The 27,417-nt window shown below is 42.7% G+C and overlaps 1 protein-coding gene across 1 annotated transcript in view; it reads right to left on the bottom strand.

Moving 5' to 3' along the window:
* The window catches only part of Mal2 (mal, T cell differentiation protein 2), a 29,727-nt gene extending 2,546 nt beyond the window's left edge, over nucleotides 1-27,181 (bottom strand). The window contains exons 1-3 of the mRNA XM_028871924.2: nucleotides 26,962-27,181; nucleotides 10,564-10,734; nucleotides 1,666-1,821 (exon numbers count right to left, since the gene is read on the bottom strand). Of these exons, the coding sequence (XP_028727757.1) occupies nucleotides 1,666-1,821; nucleotides 10,564-10,734; nucleotides 26,962-27,093 (459 nt within the window). The 5' untranslated portion in view covers nucleotides 27,094-27,181. The remainder of the gene's footprint in view (nucleotides 1-1,665; nucleotides 1,822-10,563; nucleotides 10,735-26,961) is intronic.
* Nucleotides 27,182-27,417: the final 236 nt, after the last annotated feature.

The raw sequence follows: 27,417 nt of genomic DNA, 5'->3' as shown, positions 1-27,417 counted from the left end.
AATCATTTCTGTGAGTTGTCCAACTCAGTATACAAAACCCACAGGAATGAATCAGAAGTCTGGCTCTTTCTCATGTGGGAGCCAGTCCTCACACAGAAGCCCAAGCCCAGCTCTGAGCTGCTTCCTCGCTGTCACCGAGGGCTTCGTTAACCCCAACTGTGCATACAGCACTGCACTTAGTGTGGATAAGCAAATAGTCCACCTTGTTCTCACGTGACACTTAGAGGCTTGTGATGGAAAGGAGATTACAAGACAACCCATTTCAGAATGATAAAATATCACTATCTCGGGTAGAGACTCTTAACCAGAAAACTGCCGCCTGAGAAAGGGGGGCAGATCCCGCCACAGAAATTTGTCACAGTTAATTAACCCTTCCCATGCTGCTGGTTTCTCTAATGTATTTCTAATGTAGACAATGTCCTCTGAGTGAGAATAATTGCTTTGGGAGAAGCAATTATCAGTGAGAAGAAGAGTCCCTCATTCTCAACTATACTGAGTGACAAAGAAAAGCCCGAGTTTTAACCCAGTGTCACGTATGAACAACAGATCAAGGTTAGCTGCTGAAAACTCAGGAGCTAGAGTCCTGACTGGACCAGAGTGGGTGGATAAAATGGAATGTCACAAAAGACTGGAAGCATTGGTCCACACATGGAGGTGGCTTCACTCTGGCAGAGGGAGAAAGAGACAGGTCTCCAGAAGAGGCATGTCCAGAAAAGAACCCTCCAGAGAACTCTAAAAGTTGGGCCCTTTAGGGGGCAAGGGCTAAAGAGGAAAAGACACTAGGTTCACTAATGCACTATAGGAACTATTTAAATATCAATCAAGACATTTCATTTCAGAAAGCAATTTCATGATAGTTCTAAAAATTTTCCATGAAAAGAAAAAAATAACCAGTATTTTTTTTCATTATTCAATACAAAATGTCGAGTTCACTACAGTGTATGAATGAAAGAGGAAAAATGGTTTAAAGTCCCCATGGAAGGCTTTCTCCTGTATCCCATCTGTTATAATGGCTAGTGGAATTTGCCTTCCCATTCACTGGCACTGCCCCCCAAAATAAGAACTGAACTTATTCATGTCAGTGCCCCCCCCCCAAAAAAAAAAACTCCCTTCTACATGGCAGGCCCAAGGTAAATGTGCAACCAATAAACCCAATTAAAAATGGGTACAAAGGAGAAAAGAGCAAGGCTAGAAACAGACCTCCCTCACCGGGTCTGAAAATTCAGAGAGAAGACTACAGTGAATTCTTACCAAGTCAAGTACTGTGGCTTCATTATCTCATCTCAGATAATGTCAACATCTTTGGGTTGCAGTTGAGTCACACCAAACAATGCAGGGCATGACAGTACTTCGCTCATAGGATCACTGGACAGATAAATAGCTATTACATGTTTAATTTTTTTTGTTTGTTTGTTTTTCGAGGCAGGGTTTCTCTGTGTAGCTCTGGTTGTCCTGTAACTAGCTCTGTAGACCAAACTGGCCTCGAACTCACAGAGCTCCACCTGCCTCTGCCTCCTGAGTGCTGGGATGGAAGGCGTGTATCAACACTGCCTGGCTTACGTGTTTAATTCTAAAGGCTACTATTAAAAGAGTACTGCTGCCCGAGGAGGATTCTCCCGGATGCTTGGCCATGGAAGGACAGTGCTTTCCTCAGGGAGCACTTACTGTGGCGGCCACGTTGATGTTGTACTGGTTATCGTCCAGGAGTGGCTCCACAATCATGGTGGTGTTGCATTGCAGGTCATGCAGGGAGGTGGCTGCGGCTTCTAGTAAGAAGGCTCCAAAGTAGAAGACGAACACTACAAAGTGGTAGACAAAATCCTGAAAGAGGCAAAAAAAAAAAAAAAGGCATTTGTAGGTAAGAATTGTAAGATGTTTTCCTGTTCTTTATTTCAAATGAAGTTTCAGGTAGGAAAGCTCAGAACATATAATCCAATTGTCTTAACTATATTGATTTTGATTGCTTTAGCAAAACAAGGCCATTAGAATCTAAATGAACCCACCCCTAAGTGTGAAGGGACGCCAACTGTTAGCTGCTGGGAGAGGGAGGGATAAGTTGAGCATGCGCCAAAGGAAGACCACATGTTCAAAAGCATTTGTGGAGCACAAACTGATCTTGAAGCTTGTTTTAAAAAAGGAGCCCTCCAAAGCTACATAGAGAAACCCTGTCTCAAAAAACCAAAAATAAAAGGAGCTACAGAGTGGGTGCTTGGGTGACTATGACCAAAACATGCTGTATGAGAAGCTGCAAACTCTCAAAGAACAAAAAATATCAGCTGGGGCTGGAGAGGTGGCTCAGAGGTTAAGAGCACTGACTGTTCTTCCAGAGGACCAGGGTTCAATTCCCAGCACCCGCATGGCAGCTCACAGCTTTCTGTAATGCCGGTTTCAGGGGACCCGACACCCATGGCAAAAAACACCAATGCACATAAAATAAATAAATTTAAAAAAGTATTGGCTGATCTATTTTATTTGGTACAATAGCAAACTTTCTTATATATTGGGTTTTACAATAAAATACTGTATCACTTTAGATTAATATACAGAGATATCAATATTAATTAAAATAAGATAAAAGGTCTTTAAGTTTAAAACTAAGGTAAATGCCATCTTTAAAGTTCACGTAAAATTATATTTAAGTTATACCCTTTTAAGAATTTCATATAATTAATACATATTTTATTTTGAGTATTTTCTATTACAACTATATATATTATCCTATATTCTGCAACATAGACTTAGTGATAGAATTCAATGGCATACAACCTTACATTTCATTAAAAACAAAGAATATATAGTTCTGAAAAACAGTAATTGTTTAGGTTATTTTGTGCATTATTGGGAGTAATGTGAAGCATAACCTTTGATAATCCAGCTTCACTTGAATTAATATATCATCCACATGTTATTTTATATTTACAGCTGCCACATCGCAGTGACTTAGTCTGCATAACTTCTCAACCTTACAGTTATCTGTTATCATTTATTATCTGCTTTACAAACAAAATTTTGTCTTTCTTTTCACACAAAGGTTAACTTTCAGGAGGAGGATCAGAACCATGCTTCTCTGCTTCCAAAGTCAACTTTGTTTCATTAAAAAAGCTAAAATTATGAATAATCTTAACTGACAATTAGAAATTATCTATTTATTGTGTATATGTTTTTAAATATGCATACATTATGAAATAGCTAAGTTGAACTACTTAACAAAGGTATTTCACATACTTACCTTTTTAATGGTGAGAACAATCAAAAGCTACTCATCAATTTTCCAGTACACATTGCCTTTAACTAGAGTCTATACTACAGAGCCTTTGGAGGTACACTTTCTTGCTGGGATACACTCTTTGGCAAATGCCTTTCCAACCCTCTCTCTCCAACAACCCTTATAACCACCACTTTGCTCTCCACTTCTGCGAGTTCATCTTTTTCACCTACACCTATTAGTGAAATTATATTGTGTATGTCATTATATTGTGGTGTCCAGCTCATTCATATAACAAAACCTCCATGTTCAACTATCTGACTCTAAATACTTCTGACCATAAATAAAGGATTTTCTTCATTTCTAAAAAGCCAAACAGCATTTCTAAAAAGCCAAACTACATTCTACCCATAACAGACCAATGAAGACCTGAGCTGGTTCCATATGATGGCTAGTAATAAATAATTTTGCAAAGGACATGTGGGCTCAGAAAGCTCTCTGACACACTGATCTTATTACCTTTGGGTATACATATAAGTAAGATTCATGGCTTGTATGGTATTTCTATTGTTAAGTTTTAGAGGAGATTTCATACCATATTCCACAGTAATGGTACTAATTTATATTCCCACCAATAGTGTTTGAGAGATCTCTTCAAAGTCTACTTTTCCCCTCTCAAATAGTATTACTAACAAAATTACAAAAGGGAGTGTTGTACTGCCTCTGTAAATGTCCATTCAACAGTGTTGTTCATAGAATTGCTCTTCTTATGCCAACACTGTTCTTCTCCATCAAATTTAACCAGGGTGAGACACATAAGGTACAATGTAAAAATGCTTTCTGTGAAACACCTGTCATTGCTGATTGAGCCACAGACTTACTGACCACATCTCTAAGCCATAACCAATGCTCAAATACATGGGGTCATGTGGTTACTCAATAAATGCTCACTGACAAAGATCAATATCCAAACTGGAATGCCAGTGCATTCATGAATTAAATGTACCTGATTTGGTTATTAATTATTAATAGCTGTAAAAATTGAGAAAGTCTATTGAGATTGATTATTAGTCACTCATTTAATTTACTAAATAGTCTCAGAAATGTTTCGTTCTATCTTAAAAGGCCAAACTAGGGGGCTGGGGAGACAGCTCAGTCAATAAAGTCCTTGCCATACAAACCCGAGAACCTGAATTCTAATCCTGACTCTCATGTTAAAAAGCCTGGAATGGTGGCATGCTATTTTAATCTCAGCACTGGGGAGCTGGAGACAGACAGTAGATCCCTGGAGTTTGATGGACAGCTAGTCGAGATGAGTTCCAGATCCCAGTGAGAGATTCTGTCTCCCAAACACCCAAGGCCCTACAGACATGTGCAAAGACATAAACATGCATACATAGCTATACATACCCACTGGCACGTTTCACACAGACAGGCAAGGATAAAGTTGAGTGATAGGACTTGCAACCACTGGAAATGAATGCTTGTCTTTTGCATGTCCCCATGCCCTCAGTTCCTGTGACTGGACTTTGGTTCTTAGAGGACTTTGTTTTTTGGGTTTCAATAGACTTGGGACATGTTTATGTGTCTGAGCCAGAGAAACATTCTTCTTGGGTGGATCTCAGGGAGTCGTAGTACATTTGGACTGAGCCTAGTCACTGTGCCCAATACAGGATCTCAATAGGCAGGCTGCGCTGTGGAGCTTCTCATGGACTTGGCCAATGCCACAACACATATGAGACTTGGCTTATTTAGTTTACTTCCTTCTGCATTATCTAACACAGGTCTGTCTTCTTTCCTCCTCATAAAACACACACACACACACACACACACACACACACAACCACAATGAAAAACACAAAAAACAAAACAAAACAAACAAAACCAAAAAATCAGCAAAAAAACAAAACCAACCAACCAACCAACAACAACACAATCTCCTTTTCTAGATCCTCCTTAGAGCCTGTTATTTGAGATTACTTGTTTTTTAAATGTTTCCACTTCTTGACCATTATGTAGTTTTAGCTAAGTTATTAACTACACGATGATTATTTTGCTGCCCTGTCTACTGCAGAAACGTTTTGAAAGCCTCTCTCAGGCCTGTGCATCCTGACCACTAGAGAGCTACATGTTGACACTGGCCACCCTGGTTGTGTTATTCCAATTCCAGTTATACATGGGAGCCACACGAAATGTCTTCTGCAGACTCACTCATGGTTTGGAACACTTGCCCTGCACTGGAGGTTCTCAGTTACTGGAATGCAGCAGAACCATCTGAGACAAACAAGCTCCATGCCCCAGCTTTGGAGTCAGCAGTCTGGGGAGGGTCGGCTGAGACTCTTTCTGACAGGAGTCCATGTAATTCTGCTGCCTTGGTTGGTGACTACCTTTTAAACCACCATCCTTGACAGTGCTTCATCAAGGTAGGTCCAGTCCTGTCCTGAGTCCTCTCACATGCTCTTTCTCCTAACACATCCTGCCAGCACTGACATACCCCAGAGTTCTGCCTCTCCTCATTTTTATCAGACAACTCCAACCTCAAACACTGCTTGGAATTTTTTTTCAGCCCACATGACCATTTTCAAAATTCTAATCTTGAACCAGTGCTCCACTCTTTTGCTCATGACTGAATATTCACTGAATAGGAAGGAAGGAAGAAAGGGAGGAAGGGAGGAAGGAGGATGAAAGGAAGGAAGGAAGGAAAGCGAGAGAGAGTCAGGGGATGGATGGATGGAGGGAGGGAGGAAGGAGAACAAAAGGAAGAAAGGGAGGAAGAAAGGAAAGAAGGAAGAAAGGAAAGAAGGAAGGGAGGGAGGGAGGAAGGGAGGAAGGAAAAAGGGAGAAAGGAAGAAAGAAAGAAAGGAAGAAAGGAAGAGAGGAAAGAAAAGAAAACTGTTGTACCATTGATGGGAAGCCCTGGTTATATACTTGGTTATATATATATGGTTTTATATATATATGTGGTTATAACCCTGGTTATATGGCAGCACAGAGAAGGGAAGACAGCCTCTAAAGCTTGAGCTTTAGTACTGGTAGTGCACACTCTAACCAGCACCCAGAGGTTGAGCAAGGAGGATCACCAATTTGGGCTACAGTCTGCTCTATATATACGTAGCGAGACTGTCTCAAAGGAGGAAAAACAATCCAGGTCAAAGTGGCACAGAATATAGCTCAGGACATTTAAATTATTAAGTAATGCTCATAGTAGGAATCTGATTAAATGTATGCCCACTAGACTCGTGGGAAGTAAAGGCAGACTTATTTAATTGTATGAGATTTAAAAATCTATTTCTTCTAAGCAGTATCCTTCCTTAGCATATTTACTGTAAAAAGCAAGGGGCACAAATATAGAATTTTTTCCTTAAAGTTATACCAAAGTGGTGTTATTCTCACATACAGGGAAAGGAGAAAGCCACACCCCTACAGCTATTTCAAAATCAAAATCGACTCCCTATCGGGGCAGGTGGTACAGCCCTATGATCCTAACGACTTGGGAGGCAGAGGTAAAAGTGAGTTCAATGCTAGCCTGAGCAAGCAAGGCCCCACCTCAGGATGAAAAGTGAAAAAGGGCTGGAGATATAGCTTAGGGATGGAAAGCTTGCTTAGCATGCAGAAGGCCTGAGGGGCAATCTCCAGCACCACACAAATTCAAAAAGGTTCTCGCCTTTCTTCAGATTATAATGGAGAAACAGTATTGCATTCAACATTTTCATTATATCAATTATACCCCAAGTAGGAAGCCTGTGAAAAAATTCCAAACATATCTTGCACTATGAATGTGAATTTGATCACAATTAATAAAAAATAGAAAAAGTGCTGGGGAAATGTCTTAGGAGTTTAAAGAGCTTGCTGGGTAAGCAAGAGAACCATTGTTTGGATTCCCAAGATCCTACTTAAATGCCAGGTGGGTGTGGTGGCCCCACCCATAATCCCAGATCGAGAAGGTAGATGTCTAGGGATTCTTAGAGCAAGCTGGCACCAAGACCTGCCCTTCAATCAGTGAGCCCTGGTTTGAATGAGACCCTGACTCAAAGAATAACATGGAAGAGTTATTGAGGATGATTCCTGACATCAATCTTGGGTTCACAGGCATAGGCACATATATGCATGTGTACCCACACGTGTCCACACATGCATACTACATGCACATACAATGAATATGGAAAAAATGAAAAAAAAACTGTCAACATTAGTATTCTACAACAAATACTTGTAGAGAGTATATTATTTCTAAAATGTACTCCTATTTCTCTCAATCGGAGCACAGGGATAGCATTAAATTATTCACAGGGGAAAAATTAGTCTTTTTTTTTCTTTTAGAAATTAATGTCTAACAATTCCAGAGTGCAACAACTAGAACTTGTACCAATCTGAGGATAACTTCATGATGTGCGTGACTCAAAAACTATCCTGGCCTGGGTGTGCCCAGTGAGCCTTACAACCCACGTCAAGCTAGATATATGATCAGAACATGGATCCAGTGAAGAAAGCCTTACAAAACAAGGAAAGGAAATTTATTCTAAGCCTAAAGAGCATTTTCTAAACTCTAAGATGGCAGGAAGGAGCTGGCTCTTGGGAGGTCTGCCCACCATATAATGAGCCCGTGCCATGGCAACCACAATATCACATGCTGTGTACAGCTATTCCATGGTAGACAATATTAACTTGAAACTATGACATCTGAAATGTTCCAAATGTTGAAATATTTTGAGTATTAAAGTTTGTGCAAATATTTCAAATTTTAAAAAATCTACAAATTTGGGATACTTTTGTTTCTAAGTACATACTTAGCCTGTGCGTATTTCTTTTCCTTAACTGACAAATGGACAAACAACACAGGATGATCTTCCCAGATGATCTAAGGGACAAATCATTAAAGGTCTCCTTTTTTTTTTTTTTTTTTTTTTTTTGAGACAGAGTCTTACCTTGTTAGCCCAAAGTGGCCTTGGACTTGACTCCTTCCTGCCCCATGCTACAGAGTCCTGAGTTATGGATTTGTACCCCCAGGCTCTGCCTTCCAACAGTCACTTTGATATAGTGGTACAATGAAAAGAACGAGAACACTTATGGCTTATTGTTTGATCATCACACATAATGCTACAAGTCGGGGGGGGGGATGCAAAGTTGGGAAAACCAATAAGGCCATTTTAGTACCAAAAACATGATTTAATACAAGCAGGGGTTGGGGGAGGGTGGGATACAGTATAGAATCTGTCTCACAAGACCAGGAATGACATCCAAAAAGTATTTAAGCATTTAAAAGTTACATATACCAATCAATTAGAAAGAATACTGGATGCTGCAGGATTGAACACTTCAGTTGTTAGGCAATCAATTGGGAGATCAGGAGTCCTAGCAGAAGGGTTTGGTGGTGTGTGATACAGCTCTTCGGAAGAGCCAGCAACATGGGCTGTGACTATTAAGAATCATGAAGTACCAGTGTGGGCAGAGTGGGACAAACTCACCTCATAACATCTTTGAGTCTGATATTTAAAGACCTGCTTTCCCTTGGTAACTTTGGAGATCAACCAATTCCTTGGCAGACTTTCTAATGAGAAAGCCAGGCATTCAGGAAAAGGAGATGAATATTCTAGTTGGGGACCTTGAATCTTTATCACAAGATAGAGTAACAAATATTGAAATTAGGGAAAATGCAGGAAGACACTATCTCTGCAACTTCCTAGAAGCAGAACATCAAAGTTCTGAATTACAAGCTTCAGTGTCTTGAAGGAATTAAAAAGATGGTTGCTTGGTGATTATAACCCAGACACAAAGCTAGGCATGATGAAACTCATTGTCCCCATTATTCTTTAACGGCATCTGGTCAGGCACTTATTATTGCCGCTGTAAACATTTGTAATAATAGCTCTCCTTATGCTTTGTGAATAAAACATTTCCATTTAACATTTATCCTAAAGTTGCTATTTACTCAAAAGGAATATATAAAGATCAAATGACGGTCTTACTTAAGTTTCAAAACACCCAAGTATAATTCAGAACCTGAAGGGGGTTCCCTATGAATGTCGATAAAGCCCAGTCCACCATGGATTGGAATCATCCCCACTGGTCTTTTCTAATTTGTCCCAGATAATGTAGGACAACCACTGGCTTTGAAGTGATTCTCCATACAACACATGGGAAAATATGGTCAGTCAATCGCAGTGAATGGTACCTTATTGTAAACATCGAGTTTAATACTGTGTTGTCAATTTACCTTCAAGACTCACTGTTTTAATTCATTTTGGAGAAGAACTGATTATAAAATATTCTTTTTCAAAACATTAGGAAAACAATATGGAGCTATACTTGTTTTCTGAAAAACTTAGACAGTCCTCCCTCATCTACGTCTGTACATTTCCTAGTCCACTCTCCTGTGTCTGTCATTCCCAAGTCTGCCCTCTGTGTCTGTCAGTCCCTGTGTGTGAATTCAATCAACCATGCATTGAAAATATTCAGGAGAAAATGTGTCTGTACTAAACATGTACATATGTTCTTCTCTTGTCTTCATTTTCTAAACAATACAGTATAAAAACTATGTGCAGAGGCTGGAGAGATGGCTCAGTGGTTAAGAGCATTTGTTGCTCTGGCAGAGGACCTGGGTTCAATTCCCAGCACATACATCATGGTTCTCAACCATCTTCTGACCTCTAGGAACACCAGGAATGCACACAGTAGTACACAGACACACAATGCAGGAAAGACATTCACACATAAAATAAATGAATAAGTCTTTTTTTTTTTAAAAAAAAAAACAAACTATGAGCACAGCATTTACATTGTTTTATGTGTTCTATGTAACCTGCAAATGACTTAAACTGTACAGTACAATGCATGTAGGTAATATGGAAATTAAATCTGCATATTTAATTAAATATATCTACTTACATATATTCAAACATATATAACTTGAGAATCTATAGATGATAGTACTCCAGGTTTGAGGGTATGGCATGTAATCAATGCCCCTATTACTAATGTATGACTAAACCCATTTAAACATCAGAAGTAGAAATGAATGGAAATTTTTAGGCACAAGTGAGTCAGTTCCAAAGGCATCTGTTCTATTGTTAAATTATAATGCAACTCATTTGTTGCATGATATGAAATCCTTTTTGAATAAAAATTATCTAAATCACAAAAGTAACAGTGTGATTTTTCAGATCTACCAATGTGGAAACTGAGGTCCCTTCGTCCTCCAAAACCACACCTGGGCACCACAGTGAGCTCCTCACGCTGCCCTATTTTCTCTTTTTTTGTAGCAACAAAAAGAACAGAGACTTGGGCATTTCTGAACACAATGTGATATTTGCAAGTTTCTTACATTTTCTTGCAATAGACTTACAATAAAAATCTCTTACCAGGAAGTTCCAGTTGGCATCAATCTGAGTCACCATACCAGAGAGGAACAAGCCCAGGAAGAGAAGGGAGAAGAAGAAAGCTGTCACAGACACAAACATGACCCATCCTTGGAGCAGAGGTAGAGGAACATTGGAGGAAGCCACCAAAATCCAGACAAGTCCCCCAAGCACCTGAAAGAAAAACAATAACAACACAGGGTAGTAGCTTTGCTTTAGAGCACTTTCGTGTCACTGAGTTAAACACATTTGCATCAACTTGCTCTCCCACTTCTCGCCCTAGGCCCCTGTACTCATCCCTGCTACCCCATTTATCATTGTTTCCATATCACTACACAAGATGTGTTCTTCCCGCTCAAGACCAGCTCTACCGAGAGCTAGGGTCAACTCTGTGCCTGGATTTTCATGTTGGATTGTCTTCCTCATCCAAGTCTTATCTAGTCATCTGCACACACCTGCAGGGTTCCTCAGCCATATGTACACACCTGCAGGGTTCCAAAGCCATCTGCACACAATACAGGGTTTCCAGGCATCTGCACACACCTGCAGGGTTCCTCAGCTATCTTCACACACATGCAGCATTCTCCAGCCACATACATCCAGCTGCAGGATTTCTCAGCCATTCTCACATACCTGCAGCATCCTCCAGCCATCCTCATACACCTGCAGCATCCTCCAGCCATCCTCATACACCTGCAGCATCCTCCAGCCATCCTCATACACCTGCAGCATCCTCCAGCCATCCTCATACACCTGCAGCATCCTCCAGTCATCCTCATACACCTGCAGCATCCTCAAGCCATCCTCACACACCTGCAGCATCCTCCAGCCATCCTCATACACCTGCAGCATCCTCCAGCCATCCTCATACACCTGCAGCATCCTCCAGTCATCCTCATACACCTGCAGTATCCTCCAGCCATCCTCATACACCTGCAGTATCCTCCAGTCATCCTCACACACCTGCAGTATCCTCCAGCCATCCTCATACACCTGCAGTATCCTCCAGTCATCCTCACACACCTGCAGTATCCTCCAGCCATCCTCATACACCTGCAGCATCCTCCAGCCATCCTCATACACCTGCAGTATCCTCCAGCCATCTTCACACACCTGCAGCATCCTCCAGCCATCTTCACACACCTGCAGTATCCTCCAGCCATCCTTATACACCTGCAGTATCCTCCAGCCATCCTCACACACCTGCAGCATCCTCCAGCCATCCTCATACACCTGAAGTATCCTCCAGCCATCCTCACACACCTGCAGCATCCTCCAGCCATCCTCATACACCTGCAGCATCCTCTAGCCATCCTCACACACCTGCAGCATCCTCCAGCCATCCTCACACACCTGCAGGATCCTCCAGCCATCCTCATACACCTGCAGGATCCTCCAGCCATCCTCACACACCTGCAGCATCCTCCAGCCATCTTCACACACCTGCAGCATCCTCCAGCCATCTTCACACACCTGCAGTATCCTCCAGCCATCCTTATACACCTGCAGTATCCTCCAGCCATCCTTATACACCTGCAGCATCCTCCAGCCATCCTCATACACCTGCAGCATCCTCCAGCCATCCTCATACACCTGCAGCATCCTCCAGCCATCCTCATACACCTGCAGCATCCTCTAGCCATCTTCACACACCTGCAGTATTCTTCACCCATACACACATATCTGCCATGTTCTCCAGACATTTACTCATACTTGCAGTATCCTCCAGCCATTAACATATACCCTCCAGTAATCCTGCTGCCTCTTTAACTACCACCCTGTTGATGGGTTTTTATTCCAGTCAACATCATACACACTGCTTGGTCTTCATTTCCTCTCTTTCTGCTGCTAGTGAGTTTCTGAGAGAAGAACAGCTGTAACACTCTAATTTCCCACGTACAGTGCACATTGTTCTGTCTTCACCACAGTCTACTTGTACTTTAGTTATCAGTTCCTACCCATACAATCATAGCTGCAACCGTGGTTCAAGAGAGTAAGCAATATCGAGGCACCAGTATTTACGATGTACCATGCTCTGGAAATCAAATTTGTACCTTAGATTCATGTCATAGTCGATAACTATCCACGCACTGTGCTAGGTGCTATGAATAGAATCAAGCTGCACTGGCCTCTGTCATCACGAAACCCAGTCTATTATAGGAGATGGACAGCTAAGCAAGCAATGAAAATACTGCTGAACCAATGCCAGAGCTGGGGGACAAACTGGGTTCTATATTCCCACAAAGTAAATGCTCCAGATACAGATCTGAACAGTCAGGAAACTTATCCCAGAAGTCATAGGCCTCAGGACTGGGCTGGGATGATTTAGAAAAAAAAAATCTAAGCAGGAGATGACTCTGTAGTGATCAGGTAGGAGACAGGATAGCACCTAGCACAGGCAAAGAACACAGATCAGCAGGATGTAAGTAAGCACCTGAGCTGAGTGGTAACAGGTTGGAGGGTCTTGAGGACAGTCAAGGAGATTCAGTTCATGCAACCGCAATGGTGGCCATGCTCAACTTGAACAGAAAGTAGCAACTTCAAGATCCACACTTAGAAGTTTTTCTGGCTAGAATGTGAGAATGGACTGGAGAGGCAAGGATGCAGGATTCAAGGCTACAGCATAGCATCATGACGGTAAGGGAAACAGAGAGGCGGTAACGGGTTAGATAGAAATTCATAAGTAGATGATGACTGTACTTGATCACATAGGACATGACAGGTAAGGGGAGTAAGGGCAATCCCCTGATTTCTGGCACAGGGAATTAGGATGGCATGAGAAAGCAAGCACAGGAGGAGAAACAGGGGCAAAGCTAATCAGTTTTCTCCGTCTTACCATGAAAGCAAGGAAAGTGGCATGGCCTTCACAAGACACAGTAGTCGCCTTTTGTGACCTGACCAGTCCGTTTTATCCTCTCCTTATGCCACCAAGTCCTTCACATTTTTTGTATTATGGAAAAAAAAAATCCACAGCTCAAAAACAAAGCTCTTTCACGTCTGAGTGGCTGGCATTGCTGGCCCAGGACGTCACTGGAGTATGCTTGAGTCATTAACTCATATCTAATCTTGAACTTAAAAAAAAAATCTCTGCCAAGTTCTACCCACTCTCAGCTACCCTCTCCCGACACCCTCTCCAGGAGGGATTTGTTACGTATTGGACATACAGGGGAACTGAATACCTTGGCTTTGCTCTCTGTCTTCACTAACCCACCTTCTTGGCGGTATACTACTTATATTTCTGCAGCCAAGTCATTTGTTAATTCCACGGTAATTCTTTCCTATCAGTTAGAGACTAAGCTAGATTTGGCAACACAAAAACTTTGTTCACATCCTTGCCTCAAAGATGCCTCGGGCAGGTAGGAGCACCCCCTCCCACCTCCCCCGCCCAACACAGGATGTTCTCAGTATTTGTTTAGTGAACAAACAGAGTAGTGCTTATATGAGACCTGATTGAGCTCCAAACCTGAAAGGCCAACAGGCATCGGCATGTGGTTTCATATATACTTAGGTAATATCCAAATTGAACAAATCACAAAAGATTTAAAAAAAACATTCAAGTTTTAAGACAAAGGGCTCAGCCATATATTTTGATGTACTTAGAAAAAACATTCTATAAGCATAATACATTACTGCTTGTGTAATGATAGTTCAATATCCACTTAATAAACTTAATAGTTGTGGCATTATATCTCAATTCCTATTGGTTTCAAATAAAAAATTAACAACCCCCAATGTTTTATACAATAAATTTAAGTAATGAATATTAATGCATGTTAATTTAAAACTGCTGCTTTATCAGTGATCATGAGAGTTAGAATAAATTTGTTCCTCAAATTATCTCCTCTCTTATATCATTTAATGCATATTTGAAGGCAATAAGAATGTCTCTAATACATCAACCTTTTCTTGCTTGCTTGGGTCTTCTTTCTAGTAGCCTTTTCTTATTCTCTACCTGCAAATAACTTATATTACCTTAAATACTGCTTATGAATTGTAAATCATTACTAATCAATTAATTCAAGCATCATTTACTGAGCAACTCTGTGCAAGGGTAATGAAAAATAAAGAACACTTGGCCATCATTCATTAGATCAGGCAAATTGAACAGACAAGCACAGTCATATTACTCAGGCATTGTGGTAAGTTCACATCTCTAAATAATCCTTTGGTATAAAAATGGATTTAATAAACTTGAATTCAGAAAGATGGGCCCTGAACCTACTGCTAGACACCGAGCAAGAACATTCAAGAAGAAAAGCAAACAGGTGAGGTCCCAGCTTTCAGAGCTCTCACTAAGGAAGAAATACACACCATTAAATCTGATTCGGGAACAGATTGTGGCAAGTACTATAAAAAGAGCTGAGCACAGTGAGTTCCGTGGGGTGGGAGAGAGGAACAGCAATGTAACAGGAGGGATCCCCAAAGGTGGGCAGCAAGGCAGATTTGAAGTCAGGCTTAGGCAGGGCAGCTAAAATGAACAAGAAAGAGTACGGGTTAACCGCTCTATCAAACTCAAAATTATAGCCTTTCCCGCACCTGGAGCTTGGAAAAGGCAACTCGGTACTTAGAGAAGAAGTGATCTGATTGGCCTCATCTGTGGTGTGTGGGCAGCATGGCAACGGGAGGGAAAGGAGGGAATAAGTGCTGGTTCTTTCTTTCTCAATTAACTCCACCCACACACCAACCCTAGGCATCATGTGTTTGTTCTCCTGATGGGCTAGCTTTGAATGACAGTGGATGAGTGCAATTCAGCTCCCATTTAAGTGAATGAGCGGATGGTACAATTAAACTCATGTTAGATAGCCATTTTCCCCACTTCAAGAGTATCACTGGCACCTACAAAGCCCTGGGTTCGACACCCCCCCCTCCATTCTCACATATACAAAAAGAATAGCTTGCTGCTGTAGAGTTCACTCTCGCTTTGACTCAAGTATCTCTTCCCTTCTTCACCATTTCCTTTCGATGAAAGTTACCTTTCCTTCTAGGTGTCTTAACCTGGCTTCAACATAATAAAAGGGCTTCAGGTGAGACTGCCTGCGCTGGGAATACTGGATTCCAATTCTGGGCTTCGGTAAACTTGGAACGTTTCTCAAATAAGTGATAATCACTAGTGCCCCTGTTTAGTGGTGAGAGTCATTCATGCTTTTAGGAATGAACAGCGGACCACTGAAATGGTTAAAATCTGAGGGAGACGAACTGATAAAGCATCCTGGCAACAACAAGTGTGCATACTGCAAAGAAAGGTATTAAAAATGCCACGGTGCACCCACGTTCTCATCTTGGATCTGAGTCCACATTCTGACCTCATGTCTACCTCTGTCCACTGGAGCTCCCTGGTGTTCTGAAAAGCGTGATAATTATGTGTAAAATGTGCTTTCACTTAAAATTCCTGTAAGGAACTACATCAGGGCTCACAGATTTCAAGCCTCAAACTCTAACAAAAGGCTTCTCCATACCCAGGTAACATAAAGCAGAAAACCTTCTAGAAGCATTCATCAGCTTCCTTGTAGCTGGCTGTCCTCATCTTCTTGGCCCAACTTTATAGGTACCTGGCACAGGTGCTCAATTACGTTTCTGAGGTGAAGTTATTAATTCGTTACTTGTGATGCTCTGAATGTGCATGTTCTGCAGGCTGTCTTGGGTGGCTGTGGAATCTTTAAGAGGTGGAGCCAAGCTGGAAGAAGTGGGTCACTACAGGTCATGCTTTGAGGGTCATAGCCTAGTCCCCTTTCTGACTTGAGCTCTCTTTCTACTATCCTGTTAGAAGAGATCTGAGGAGCCTCAGTTATACTTGTCCACGGCTGTGAATTCCACTATGCTTTCCTTGACATGATGAGCTGTACCCTCTCAACCTGTGTGCCAAAGTAAATTCTCCCTCCTTTAAGTTGCATTAGTGAGGTATTTTATTATCACTGCCATGGGAAAAGAAATTAATACGCTACTCATTTCTAAAACAACAGATATTTTGGTGGTTGAAAATGTTTGTCTATTACATTTGGCCTATGTAAACTAGAAGGGCACGGCTCAACTAGAGCCCTCCTCCCGTAAGAAAACCAAGGGGGTGGATATTCAACTACAGCTCACAGCACCCTGAAGCCTCACAGTTGAAGTTGAAGCATGTTTTCCCTAGAAACCGTCAGCTGGTAAAAACACACAGCCCCACAAGAAAACATGGTCCTGGCAAGGACACAACATTTGTGATTCTGGCTGTGTGGATTACAGACATCTCAACCCGTCTCCTATTTGGATGGTTCTCCTATGTTCCCAAAGAAGTCATTTTAACAGATATCTCTTTTCTTTTCAGAAGACACTGATTTCCTGATGAGCTGTTTATTTTTTTTAGCACATTCTCTGACATTTTAACTAATAACTTTCCAACCAACTTGATAGCTCCATTTTTTTGCATACATACTATTGTCTTAAGTAAAGGGGCTAATTTCTATGACAACTGACTTTCACTAATGTTGGGAAGGAGAATAGAGAAGAGGACACCAATCATTTTTCTTTTAATTTTTTTTTATTCATTGTACATACCAACCACAGATCCCCCTCTCATCCCTCCTCTTGCTCTTTCCCCACTCCCGCCTCTGTCCCCCACTCCTCCTTCCCTCCTCCCCTCCTCCAACAGGGTAAGTTCTCCCATGGGCAGTAAGCTAAGCTGGTACAGTCAGTTGAGGCAGGACCAAGCCCCTCTCCACTTTATCAGAGGAGGACATCAATCTTAAGAGACAAATTATCGGACCTAATACCCCTCAGAGAAAACTACTTAATTATTTAGAATTTTCTGTGTTGTCCTGTTATCAATACAACTGGCCATGCCATCTCTCTTCTGCAGGAAGACTGAACCAACAAGCTTGGGGGTGGAGAAATAACAGTCTCCAAGCGTGACTTACAGAGTTTGAATATAAAGTCAAAGGCAATACAATAACAGAAATATTAGCTAAGATTTATTGTGTTTTTATGGCCAAGTCTTTTCTAAGAATTTTATTTTTATCAACTTGATGCTCACAGAGCCTGAGAGATATTATGAGCCCCCTTTTACAGGGAAGTTAGTTGAGGGGCAGAACTCTCAGTAACTTTGCCAAAGTCACACAGTTAACAAATGTTAGACGTGGGATTTGGACTTGGCACTGGGTTCCAGAGCATATGCTTTTTTCTGTAGCTGGAAGTTTCTCCAGTCCCACCCAAGCAACGTTGCAGAAAAACTTTGGGTGACTGTCCAGGCAGCCAGCTGTCTCTATCATTTCTAGAATTATGGGAGTTGCTTGCAATGCACTTCCTGTTTACTCAGGTAATATTATATCCTTCTGGGGTCTTTGATGGAGTTGAAGACTAGATAGTTATAATTATAAATTTCCTTAGTCATGATAAAAGATAAATTAGATATAAAACTTTAGACTCACAAAAATAGGATAGATGATAGAATATTTCCTAATTTTGCCAAATATAGACTAGATATAACAAATTCTTGCTTGACAACTGTTCTATTATATGTAATTTTACTATGTTAAACTTAAAACCTTCCTTTTTTATTAGACAGAAAAAGGGAAGTGCTGCGGGATGTCTTTCTGTATGCTGTGAACATGTGTTGCTCTGATTGGCTGATAAATTAAGCTGCATTGGCCTATGGCAGGGCAGGATGGAGCCAGGTGGGAAAATCCAGGAGAGATAGTGAGAGAAGAAAGGAGAGTAAGAGGAGATGCCAAACCACATCCAAGGAACAACATGTAACGAACGCAGGTAACGCCACGGAACATGTGGCGATACATAGATTAATAGAAATGGGTTAATTTAAGATAAAGGAGCTAGGTAGCAAAAAGCCTGCATAGGCCATACAGTTGGTAATTAATATAAGCCTCTGAATGATTATTTTATAAATGGTTGTGGGAAGTCAGGGCTGGGCAAGATCGGAGAAACTTCCAGCTGCTTTTCTACCTCTTTAAAGTGTGTAGTGTTCATTCTAGATTTAGATTTCTATCAGCTTTCCAAATGACTGCCTCAAGTCATGGAGAACTGGCCAAATGGTAACATAGTGAAGTTTCATCCAGAACTTCTGAACCCCTCACCTACTTGTTAAATGCTTCTGTTTTGGGGGTGCTTATTTACTGGGTACCTGTTCAAATTATAGTTATAAAAGAAGTTTAACATACCCAGAATTTAACACCTACATAAGAAAGAATCTATAATTAACTCCATGTTACATACAATTTATATTCTAAAAGGTTTTTTTTTTTTAAATTGGAAACATACTTATGTTAAGAGATACAATCTTGCCGGGCAGTGGTGGCCCATGCCTTTAATCCCAGCACTTGGGAGGCAGAGCCAGGTGGATCTCTGTGAGTTCGAGGCCAGCCTGGGCTACCAAGTGAGTTCCAGGAAAAGGTGCAAAGCTACACAGAGAAACCCTGTCTCCAAAAAACAAACAAAAGAGAGAGAGAGAGAGAGAGAGAGAGAGAGAGAGAGAGAGAGAGAGAGAGAGAGAGAGAGAGATACAGTCTTTGGCTGGTAGACACCTTGACAAGACAGACCATAAAATGCAGTTCATTTACAATGTAGCTGTGCCTGGGGGTAGCCATACTAGAGATTCTGGGTCCTACCCACCTCAAACTTCCTTTTTTTTCTGGAAATGCTTCTTTCCCAATCCCTTTTCTCTGCATTCTAACCCATCATCTCATCCTCTACACACAAAGAACTAGGTGCACTTGTCCATACATCTGACTAGCATACAACAAAGTGCTGTATAGCTGACCTATGGTAGCACATCTTTCAGAATTCTCTGGCTGGAATCCATCCTCGGTGTTCCTGTGGTTACTGATGCATGTATCCTTTTGACCATTTACAACACCTAGATTGAAATCATAGATTCGCATGCCTATCACTCACTGGGCTGTGAAGTCAGAAATGGTGACATTTCCTTAAATGTTTCTGAACACTGGGAACCCAGGGGGGTACTTTCTATATAAGGTGTTCAGTTGTGTTCTGCTACAAAGGAACAGAAACCAATCAGTGAGCAATGAATGGCTGGAAAGAAAGTGCTAGAAGTGTAACTTCACATCCCAGGGATGCATGGCTGTCTGAAGTCCAGCCTATTTCCTGGTATGTGGTGGATGTCAAAAACAGGTAAGGAGACTACCAAGTAGAAGCACGTCCTCCCCAATTTTCTGGTGACTGTAGCAATGAGCACCACCTACTATAAGATCTTTGGATGCTGGAGGAGAAGGTAATGTAAAAGCAGTCATCTCTTGCAAACATACCTCACCAGCATCAATTTTCACTCTTCTTTTTCCCCATTTGCCCAGACACCCTATTAGCACTGAAACAGTACTTTTGACCAGGCTAGCCTCTGAGCATCTGCCATCTTGCTCGCTAACTATACTGATCTACATCCAGATTGCTTCTTGATTAAGCCAGGTACAGGCTACAGGCTATAGACCACACTAATCTCAAGGTTCAAACAAGCAAGATTTGTTTTGTTTGAATTAGGAAAGAATGAATTCTGGGAAGCAACAGTAGAAAAGGCATATGTAGACTTTGTCTATGAACCCAGTCTGTTAATTGCAAAAATAATTTTGACTTTCTGCTTTGCATTTGACTTCCATTTGTCAGTGCTACAAAATTATGCCTTCATCTCATCTGACTCAGACTTCTTTGTCAGTTTTCTAAATAGCTAATGCAAACCCTAAAATAGAAAGCAAATAGTGTGGAAGAGAAGCGAAGTTCTGGCCTCTTTGCATTTGTATTTATCAATCCCCTTGGTTTCTGAAATGCCCTTTCCATGTGTGTAGGTGACTCCCTATCATGTAGATTAAAAATGCCTGTATGCCAATGTCCTGGCAAGAACTGTGCAGGCCACTACCTCCTTCCTTTCTTTTGACTGTCTTCCTTCTGAACGTCCTCATACACAAGTTAAGAATGCCAGGTAGGGTTGCTATGAAAGGAACCAACCCTCTTCTATAAAACAAGCTCATGAGGAATTCAGGTCAAACTGTGTAACTGGGAAAAATATTAGCGTTTGCAGTCATAAAGAGCATCTCTGCTCCTAAACTGCTTCTCTCCACTTGCCAGTTCTTCTAGAATATTCTTACACACCGTTTGTACTATAAGCCAATAGCATGGCATTTGCTGACTTCTGCATGTGTGTCATTCAGAGTACACTGGCTCGATACCTGCTCTTCATCACTGTAGGTCCTTTTAATTTAGTCCCATGCCAGCAGATACGTAAAGTCTACAGTTCTTACTACCAGGCACATTTTTATACAGCAGCATAAACCAAATCTCCTCCCCTTGACCTTTCCCTTTACAGCTCAAGGTCAATCCTTTCAGAAAGTTGGTTCAAAGTCTTTACATTTATTTCATATTTCCTACAGGGCTGTGAGTCAAGGAACATGAATGCTGAACAGTGAACTCTGGCAGGGGCACTGGCTTACATTCCCTTACAGAAAGGTAAAGGCTCTTTTCCTGTGATTAGAGATTGTTAACCCATAGGCACAGGCGGAGAAAAAAAGTCTTTTGTACAGGTGTACAGGATAAAAACCCATCTAGAGAGGCAAGCACATCGGCTGCTAGGCCTTCTCAGTCTGTTTCAAACTGTCTCTTTGCAATCAAAATCTATTTTCTGGCCAAGGAAAGAAAGTGCTATATTCCAGAACATTTAGATGTTAGTCATATTATATTCAAAGACATTGGTTGAAAATAACTGGAAATACCTTCCAGAGTTCCCTGCATGACTGCACTTGCCCCCACCCCCTCCCCTCTTTCCATTAGCCTCCCCTTGTGCTCATCTCAGATACATCTTATACTTCAACCTCGTCTAGTATCACTTGAGAGAGCATCCAAGTTCATAGTCAGTTGACTGGCGAAGCCTCATTTTTTTTCTCCTTTATTTTTTGTAGCCTTCTTTTCCTTGCTTTTATTTCTAGGTCTCACCACATCTTATCTAAACTATAGTAATAGTAAGACACCCCCCACCCCCGACACACACACACATGGATCTCCTGGCCTTTTAACTTTAATCTCTGTGTTTTACAAACCAGTTTCAGGAAAGATGTCTAAGACACAAGTCTGACCATCTCAAAGCCTGACCTATTTGTCAGCCAACCACAGCCTCAGTTTTGCCAGCAGTATCTTCCTCTTACCTGCCCCCCCCCCTCCGTCGTCTCATCAGTCATGCCAAAATGCTAACAATTGCTAGAGATTTTATGGTATGGACTGATTTCTTTCTTTCTTCTTCTAAATCTCTGAGGTTTGCATATGTTCTCTTTTCTACCTGGAATTTTGTCTCATTTACCATTTTAGGCGAACCTCAAATGTTACTACCCCATGTAAGCTCCCTGTCCTAGCTCGTTAGTAGCCAAATGTTCTCTTTCTGATAGTATTTTCAGAAGCCGACCTCAGCATTTCACAAAACTGTGAGTGCTTTTTGACTTTTATATTCTTATATTCTGCAACACCTTTTTTTTTTTTTTTTTTTTTTTTTTAAGACAAGGTCTCCTTAAGTAGTTCCTGGCTGTCCTGGAACTCACTGCATAAACCAACCAGCTCCAGATTCGTAGAGATCCACCTGCCTCTGCTTTCTGAGTGTGGAAATGAAAAGCATGCAACAACATGCCTGGCCTACACAACTGCTTTTAAGGGCAAACACTACATATTAGTTATCAGATTCCCAGGGCATAAAGAGAAGGCCCAATAAACAGTATGTTTCTTAATATGTTATTATGTTAAATAAAGGGAAATGATTCTGGCACTGGAACACTGCAGTTAGTTGGAAAATGTGTTCTAGAATTCTTCTCATAAAGAGAAATCTAAACAACTAATTTGAAGGTGTTTTCTTAAACATGGAAGCTGTGAGAGTCGCTGAATAAATCAACATTATTGTTTTCCACAATTAATGGTATTGTGTTTGATCTTTCTTAACACATTTTATAAAATAATTTCATTGAGAACAGGGCCCTAAATATCTTGTGTAATCCCAGAGTAGAGATACCCTGATATTATTACAGCTAGGCCTGGACAGAAAATGCTTTGGTGGTATTTCAATTTCATGACAGCTTTTCTTCCCCAAATAGAAGTAATTTTTTGTTTTGTATATCCTGTTAACAAGATTATGTAGGCTTTCGGGTGATGAGGCATCCAAACAGTTTTGTACACAGTCTGTGGTCGATAAATATTCCCTCCGGAAACACTGAGAGGATTTGAAAATGCTAGTGTTTTGTTCAGGAGAATCAGTGTGGGTATTGTATGGCGCTGTGCTAGTGTGGACAGCCTTGAGTGTCAGACCTCAGTGTTCCTACTGTTGGAGACAGGTTCTGTTTTCTAGTTCACTGTTGCCTAGGTGAGGCTCTCTGGCCCACGAGGTTCCAGGTATTCTACTGTCTTTGCATCCGCTCACACACCAGAGCAACTACAAACATAAACTACCATGGAGGACAGCTTCTCAAGAGTCCTGGGGACTTGAACAGAAGTCCTCATAATTTTGCAACTCATTGGTCCTTTGTCATGGACCCTGAAAATGATAATTTTTGGTGTTAATGTTTTCAGCCTGAGCTAATAGGCTTGGTTTTGCAATATGAACCTTGTATTAAATTCATACAGATAATACGGTAAGGATACATCAGGTAAGAATAGCTGGGACCAAAACCGAGGGGCTGGCAAGTTAGGAAACCAATGGTAGAATATACCTATCTCAAAAAACCATATCATGAATGCAAAATTGGAATAGTCCCCACTTATGAAACAGATGTTGTGAACTGCCTAACTTGGTTCTGGTGGTAGGCACTGTTTACGGAGAGTCATGAGTGTATGTAGTACCAGAGACTGAGATTAAATTCCTTGAGCAAAGTTAGTATGAAAACTGAAAACTGAATTCCAAGACCACAGTCTCATTAGCTGAGTCTCCTACTGGTAGATGAAACCATCCTCACTGAACACAGTTCGCATAGCTTCAGAGAACAACATGACACAGAAGGAAGAAATCTTGGAGATAAATGGATTTCAATAGAAGGTCAAAATTAAAAAGGAGTTTAGAGACACCCAGAAACATCAACAGAAGCTAAAATAATTGGTTCCAGGCTGGAGTTCACTTTGTATTTGAGACTGTGCCTAGGGAAATCCTCACATTTAATTTATAGGGAGAATAATTTCTGAAGTGGGAGTCTGTGACTTAGAAATCAAAATTCCTAGGGCAATTGTGAAACTTAGGGATGAAGGTGCTTCAGATGAATGACTTAGCTCTTCTCTGCAAATCATTGGAGTGGGCATTCTAGGCAGAAGACCACCAAGGCTGCTTGCTGGCTACTTTCTTAATCCTATGATCCAGTATCACAAAGCATTCCAGAAGGATGGGGGCCAAGAAGGAACTGTTGGTTGGGCTCAAAGTGGGTTCTCATTTCCCTGAGGTCACTGGTTTCATTGGTACATTTTGATCCTCCCCATGGGGAGAGGTAACAGGAGGTTTGGGGAAGAGGTAAAAGATACTGCCGACTTAAACTTGGAAGAATGTTTGGCCATAAAAATAAAAATTAAAATGTGGGGCTAGAGAGGTAGCCCACTCAATAAAGCTTTTGCACTTCACTCCAGAGGTGCCTGACTTCAACCCCCAGGCCTCACTTAAGAAAAGCTAGGTATGGTGATGTGTGATCTCAGGGCTAGACAGGCAGGGCCAAGCTGATCCCTGGCCAGCCAGCCTATTCTACTTGGCAAGTTACAGGCCAATAGGAGATCTTTCTCACCCTGATCTCCATGACCAAAACAGAGTTGACAAGACAGTGAGATGGCTCAGTGGGGAGCAGGGCCTGACCTCAGGCCTGTGAATCTGAATTTGACCCCTGAAACCCACTTGGAAGTAGAGAACTGACTCCTGGATGTCATCCTCTAACCTCTGAACAAGCACTGTGGAGTGAGCATGCCCTCCCCTTCCCTCAATAAATAAACAAAATATAAAAAAAGAAATGGTGGACAGTTCCTGAGGAGTGACAGGTTGTCCTCTGGCCTACATATGCACTTGGACATACAGGCATGACACACATACCCCCACATGAACTGCACATGCATGTACACACACACACACACACACACACACACACACACACACACACACACACACATAAAAGTGCAAGTCCAAATGGCTTCGTGAAGAGACTCTATTTTGATAAGAGTCTGAGCATATGTCAGGGGTAGGTAAGTTGCCAGAGAAGCAGAAGTTTGAGAAAGTAGGAAGCAGGCTATCTTTGCTTATTTGAAGTGTGTGGGATACTTCCCCACACTTCCAGGATCTAATCATCTTATCCATCCTAACAAACAAAAGCATTCACATTTGTGAGAAAAAAAAACAAAACAAAACTCTTTATTTCTCTGTTCGGCAGAGCCTGGCTCGAAGGCTGTATCAGTGGGTTGCAGCTATTCTGTGTATTAGAATCTCCAGGGAACCTTAAAAAAAAAAATTAGCTGACTCTGGGTGCGCCCCTAGAGATTCTGGTTTAATTAGCCTGGGCTGGCAACAGTACTTTCCGAAGCTGCCAAGTTATTAAGTACAGCAAGAGCTGAGAACTAACTACTGTGGTAGATAGGAAAAGGAGATAGGGAGCTGGGTGGTGTTCAATAAGTCACCTCTTGGGTGACTCTTAGTTCACCTTCAGAACTACGGTGTTCCATAAAGTGTGGCCCATCCACAGGTGGGTCCTGAGTCCCATCTGATTTGGTAACAGGTGGCTAAGACTTCTATGCATACATTCCATGTATGTATGTATATATATTCCATGTGTATATGTCTTGGAATTATACTGTATAATATATTTGAATAAATATATAACCAACATATCAAAGTTGAGATTAAATGTATACTGCTGCTGAGGTTGGGGCTAACTTCTAACCAAAGGTTAGGCAGTGAGTCTCTGTATATGGATCTTCTGTAAATTTCAGGATAAGTAGGAAGTAAGCGAAGACGTGGGAAGAACTCCTGAAAGAGGAAGCGAGCATGTGGAACTTGAACATGGCAGGAACGGAGCCCACAATCTGTGAACTCTTTCTCGCCAAAGCTTCCTGTGTTAAAGGCTGTGTCCATCCGTCCACAGCCAGGAGGCTGGTCCAATGCCATCTCTCCCTGTTCCTCTCATATGGATGCCTGCGACTCATCTCAGTCTTATTCCCACGCTGCTGAACTGGGCTCGAACCCGAACCCACACCGGGGTCCTCCAGCCTCACAGTTACTCTCAGACCACAGCTGCCACAGCCCGTGACTCACTCGGGTCTCCTCTTTCAGATTCAAATCTGAGCTAAACCTAAGGTGGCTTGGCTACCTAAGCATAATGGGGCAGAAAACCAATGCTCACAAGGTTTTCAGCTCCACAGCACAAAAGGGAAGCCAGAGTGACCCAGATCCAGGTTATGCAAACTCACAGGAGAGGATGAGTGACATGAAAACCCTAAACGGAGCAAACAAACCAGCCTGCAGGAAAGGCCCTCCCTGCCTTGCTAACATTTCATTTTATTTGACATTCTCCGGGCATGATGCAACCTCAGTTGCCCAATTTATATTTACACATCCCCCACCCTGGTCCACAAGGAGCTTCAAAAGCTCCCAACTCCACAGCATTCCTTTCGTCGTTAAGTTCAAGTGTCTAGTTCAACACGGTTTGCAGGGCAGGCCTGGGACACCAACTTTACTCGGGCCAAGGAAAGTGTTCTGGGAAGGTTGGGGGTTCTCAGGTAAACTGGAAAAGGGCAAGGTGCAAAGGCGAGAGCTGTAGCCGACACCCCGCATTTCCACTTCCCCCTACCGTCCTCACACCCACTTGATAACACACTGCCAACTGCACTTACCATCTCACCTTTCTCCCTGCCCGGTTCTTCCCCAATCCAAAGGGCATTGACGACTGGCAAGGGTGAGTCCGGTGAAAACCATACCCAGGTTTCAGCCTCCTTCTCCTCCCTTCCCTGGCGCCTCCCGCCCAGGCTTTCCACATCCTAGCAGTTTCCTGGCCACCCAGGCATCAGTCCACCTTTGCACCACCCAACAAAATGGCAGGTTAGCGACAGGAGGGGGGCCGAGGGCGCTGGTTCCTCCTCTAGCCAAGCGTAGACCCTGTCCAAAGCCGAGTCCCCAAGACTTCTCCAGGCGCGACCACCCATCTCCTGCCCAAGTCCTTAATCTTGGGCCCTTTGCCTGCTCGCTCTCTAAGGGACATTTCCATTCCAGGCCGGGCGAGCAGGTGTCCGCGTAACAGGTGCCAGGCAAGAGGCCCCGGCACAACGTGGAGAGCACCCCGAGACCGTCGGCAGGAAAAGGCCACTTCTAGAGGAAGGAGGCTGAAGGAGGGCGCCGAGGGGGCCAGACCAGGCTGGGGGCAAGGATGCTGCCTGTCCCTGCTCCCGGGGCTAGATCGTGCTCTATGCTACCCCACTTACAATCTCCAGGCAGACGAAGGCTCCCGAGTAGGTCCGCAGGATATCGGGGCCGGCGGGCAGGGTGACCCGGGGCGCCGGGAAGGACACCGCGGGGTTCGGGGGCGGCGGGACTGCCGCTCCGCCGGCCGACATGCTGCCGCTGCTACGTCTCCGCGCACAGCCGCCACCGCCTCCCGCGCGCGTCCCGCCTCCGCCTCCCGGGCTTGGCCGCCGCCGCCGCCGCCGATCCGGTCCGCGGGCCCCAGGCGTGCCGAGCGCGGAGAAGGCGTGGCCACGGGGGAGCTGCCGACAGAGCCCCGCCCCGTCACGTGGGCGCAGGTGAGCGCGCCTCCGCCCCGGCACCCGCAAGGGTCACCCGGACAGGTGCGGTGCGCTCCGGTGCCAGCCCCGCAGCAGCTCTCCTCCGCCCTTCAGATCACCTGCTGCCCCTGCGCTCAAGCTTCAACGAGTCCCACC

This window comes from Peromyscus leucopus, chromosome 20 (assembly GCF_004664715.2).
Source record: "Peromyscus leucopus breed LL Stock chromosome 20, UCI_PerLeu_2.1, whole genome shotgun sequence".
NCBI lineage: Eukaryota > Metazoa > Chordata > Mammalia > Rodentia > Cricetidae > Peromyscus > Peromyscus leucopus.
The sequence above is the reverse complement of the archived record's forward strand: the minus strand, read 5'-3'. Positions and strand labels throughout refer to the sequence as shown.